This window comes from Trichosurus vulpecula, chromosome 6 (assembly GCF_011100635.1).
Source record: "Trichosurus vulpecula isolate mTriVul1 chromosome 6, mTriVul1.pri, whole genome shotgun sequence".
Taxonomy (NCBI): Eukaryota; Metazoa; Chordata; class Mammalia; order Diprotodontia; family Phalangeridae; genus Trichosurus; species Trichosurus vulpecula.
In genome coordinates, this window is record NC_050578.1 from 266975722 (window position 1) to 266979799 (window position 4078).

At 38.5% G+C, this 4078-nt stretch overlaps 1 protein-coding gene across 1 annotated transcript; it reads left to right on the forward strand.

Moving 5' to 3' along the window:
- The first annotated feature begins 2284 nt into the window (after nt 1-2284).
- Nucleotides 2285-3223, forward strand: LOC118853681 (olfactory receptor 5B12-like). Its single transcript, XM_036763869.1, has one exon. The coding sequence runs from the start codon at nt 2285-2287 to the stop codon at nt 3221-3223; it is 939 nt and encodes a 312-aa protein (XP_036619764.1).
- The last annotated feature ends 855 nt before the right edge of the window (nt 3224-4078 follow it).

Here is a 4078-nt window from a genome sequence, read left to right on the forward strand (position 1 = left end):
TATCTTCTCTCTTCCCTGACCCATGATTCTGATTTGAGATGGGTAAATAAAGGTGCTCTGCCACTTCTATACATTGGAATTTTGTCAACCCCTCTGAAGGATTCAGGTAGGTTTCTGATTTTTAAAGAGCTAATGTCAGAATTTACTCATATTTACAATACTAGTGCCACACTAAAAACAAAACAAAACAAAAAAGGTATGTGTGTGTAAAGGCTTCTTAATCCATGTTTTGAACTCCAAGTGCACATGGTCCCATATAGTATAATTGAATAGATTATAAGACTCAGAGGTAGAAGAGATTTCAGAGGTTGTATAGTTTTATTGATGAAGAAATGGAGACCCAGAGAGTATAAGAGACTTATCAAACTTCTCACATACAACAAAGAACAGAAGCAAATGTTGAACTCATGACCTCTCACTTCAATTTCTTATGTGACAACTAATTCATGTACCTATTATTTGGACTTCTTAGAGGTTATAGTAGGTAGCAGAAGGCCTTTCAACCGTATGGTACAATGTGCTTTAGAAATATAAATCTGGCAGGGTTTTAGTAGTATATTGGAGAGGGGACAGACTGATGACAGAAGGGAAATGAGTAGGCAAATGTAATAGTCCAGACAAGAAGTTATGAGTAGTCAAATGAGAAAGGGGACTGGGTGGTAAGGAAGGTATAAATTTGAGATGGAGAAACTACAGGAGGTAAGGGAGAGTCAAAAGAATGAAGGATGATCATTTCTTAAATATTTACTACGTAGAAGGAATTGTGCTAAGTTTTGGGTGTGCAAATACAAACATTAACCTAAAATAGCTGCCCTAGCTGGTTATAGTGTGTACTTGTTTTTTTTAAGAAGAGATTATACCACCATTTATTTGGAGCCAGAAGGAAACTTTGATGTGCTATAGTCCAATATCTTCACTGAAAGATAAGGAAACTGGGAGAGGCTAGGTGACTCACTCTAAATCACTCCAGTAATAAGTGACAGAGCAAGGATTCAAATCACTCTCCTCTGATTCTAAGTCCAGAGTTCTTTCTAATTCACATATTTATCTTAGGAAATCAATAGGAATATTAAGACTTATTCTTTGCCTGCATTTCTTAGCCTTAAAGTGGCTTGAGATGATGTGAGACGGAACTCTCTGAAAGTCAGATATTGGCCTATAAACATGATGGAGTGGATTCCCAGGGGCTGGGAACCTGTGACCTTAGGGACACATGGGGACCTGTAAATCCATAAGTGCAAAATTTGGACTCAGTCAGAAAGCTGCACTTAAGGATTTAGAAGGCCACAGGTTCCCCCAGCCTCATGGTACACAGTGATAACATCACAGAGCCACAATGAGCAGACAGGATGAAACGTTATTTGAAGAGTTTTCAGAATAGTGATGGTGCTTGACTTGATGGGACTTAATGAACTATCTGAGAGAACACAGAAAGAGAAGGGAAGAAGGTCTAAAACTGAGTCGCAAGGAATGCTTATCACTAGGAGAAAGAGAACTCAGCAAAGGAGACAGAAAGAATAACTAGAGCAAACTGAGGAAAAACACAAGTGCCACGTCACCAAAGTCAGAAGAGAAGAGAGTTCCGAGAACTGTCTTCAATGGCCAACGGGGAATGAGAATAAAGAAATGATGTTTGGCTGCATTGATGAGCAGGTTCCCACTGGTGAGAATGGATAGGGTGAGTCTATTCAGTAGAGTCATAGGGCCAGCCTTTGCACAAGGTTAAGGAGGTTATGTTTGCTGTGCAAATGGAGGTATTAATTAAATATGAGTATACATACATACATATGTTTATATATGCATATACAGACATACGTGCACATATTGACATATATGTATATATACACTCACGTACTTATTTATACCCACATCTAAACATGCATACACCAATGGAGGTATTAACTCTATAGAAGTAACTTTTATCATCAGAGGTCCTCAGCTCACTCATGACTGACATTTTACTGCTTTCTAGGGAAACAGAACTCTGAACCTCATGCCCTAGGAGGATGCCTACACAAACACACAGCTCAGCATGCATTCCACAGTACTGTAACTGAATGTTCCTGTTTTGTTCTTGACTAGCAGCAGAGGTCCATTAGCAAAGTCCACAGATATATCAGAGGGTACACAAAGAAGGTAGATGAAGAATAAAGGATATTTGTATCAGGATTCATCTAGTGTCATCATAGTTTTTTTTTGTTAATGTGTTATGTCTTGCAGAGGATAATTTTTCTTTTTTTCTCCTGTTGTGATTGATGCCTGAACCAACTTCCAAATTGCTGCTATGGAGAACAGCACAGAGGTGAACGACTTCATCCTTGTGGGATTGACAGATGCCCCAGAGCTTCAAGTGCCCCTCTTCATTACATTCACATTAATCTATTTTGTAACCCTGGTGGGAAACCTGGGGATGATAGCACTGATTTACTTGGATCTTCAGCTCCATACTCCCATGTACTTTTTCCTCAGTAATCTCTCTTTGGTGGACTGTGTTTATTCATCAGCTGTTACTCCCAAAGTGATGGCTGGGCTTCTCACAGGAAACAAGGTGATCTCCCATGATGGCTGTGCTGCTCAGATGTTCTTCTTTGTGGCTTTTGCTAGTGTGGACTGTTTCCTCCTGGCTGTTATGGCTTATGATCGTCATGAAGCTATATGTAAGCCTCTCCATTATACCACCACCATGAGAGCAAATGTGTGCATGCAACTGGTGATTGGCTGCTACATCTGGGGTATCATTGAGTCCTCCATCCACACAGCCTTCACTTTTCACCTCTCCTTCTGTGGCTCAAATATAGTCCATCATTTTTTTTGTGACATTCCCCCAATTCTGGCTCTCTCATGCTCTGATATTCATATCAATGAAGTGATGCTCTTCATCTTGGCTGCCTTCAATGTTTGCTTTGCCCTTCTCATCATCCTGACCTCCTACATGTTCATTTTCATCACCATCCTGAGAATGCATTCTGCTGAGGGCCGACAGAAAGCCTTTTCCACCTGTGCCTCACACCTGACAGCAGTGTCCATATTCTATGGGACAGTGATCTTCATGTACTTACAGCCCAACTCAAGTCATTCGATGGACAATGACCAAATGGCCTCGTTGTTCTACACAATAGTAATCCCCATGCTGAACCCTCTTGTCTACAGTCTCAGGAACAAAGAAGTCAATAAAGCCTTTAGGAAAGCTGTTGAGAGGGCAAAGCCTCTACCATGCATGTGATTTTAATTAGGGAATATACACTTTATGTAATGAAGTAATCCTAACTCTACTTAAAATATCCTATTTCTTCTCCTGTACCACCAAAAATGCCCTGTGTGTAGGATTTTTTAAAACATTTTTTATTTACTTTATTTTTGATTTATGCAATAAAACAAGCATTTCCATAACTTAGAATTTTTTTAAAAAGATTGCACATGAAACTATAAATCTATTATGTACAACTTGTTATTTCTTTTAAATATATAATCAAATTTTCATGTAAACTACTTTATTTTTCTTTTTGTTCTTAACCCCACCACACCCCCCATCTTAGGGATGGAATGAGACACAACTATGTATATGTATGCAATATCATTCTATTCATACTTCGATATATCAGTTCTTTCTCTGGATGCAGACAGTTTTTTCCTTCACATGACTTTGTAGTTAATTTGAATATTTATAATAGTCACAATGACTTATTCACTCAAAGTGACTCTGAAAGCAATATTTTTCTTACTGTATATGATGTTCTCTTCATTCTGTTCCTTTCACTCTTTGTTATTTCAGTCAAGTATATCCATGTTTTTCTAAGATCGTTGAGCTCATCATGTTTTATAGCACAATAGTATTCCATCATAATCAAATACCACAACCCGTTCAGCCATTCCCAAAATGATGGGCATCCCTATTATTTCCAGTTCTTTTCCACCACAAAGAGTGCTGCTATAAACATTTTAGAACATATAGGTTCTTTTCCTTTTCCCTAATCATCCCTGGAAACAGACCTAGTAGAGCTATTACTAGGTCCAAGGGTATATGCAGTTTAATAACTTTTTGGGCAGAATTCCAGATTGTTCTCCAAAATCATTGGAT

What these genes read in the sequence shown, in the direction of transcription:
- LOC118853681 (XM_036763869.1), top strand. Translation starts at nt 2,285, where the DNA reads ATGGAGAACAGCACAGAGGTGAACGACTTCATCCTTGTGGGATTGACA.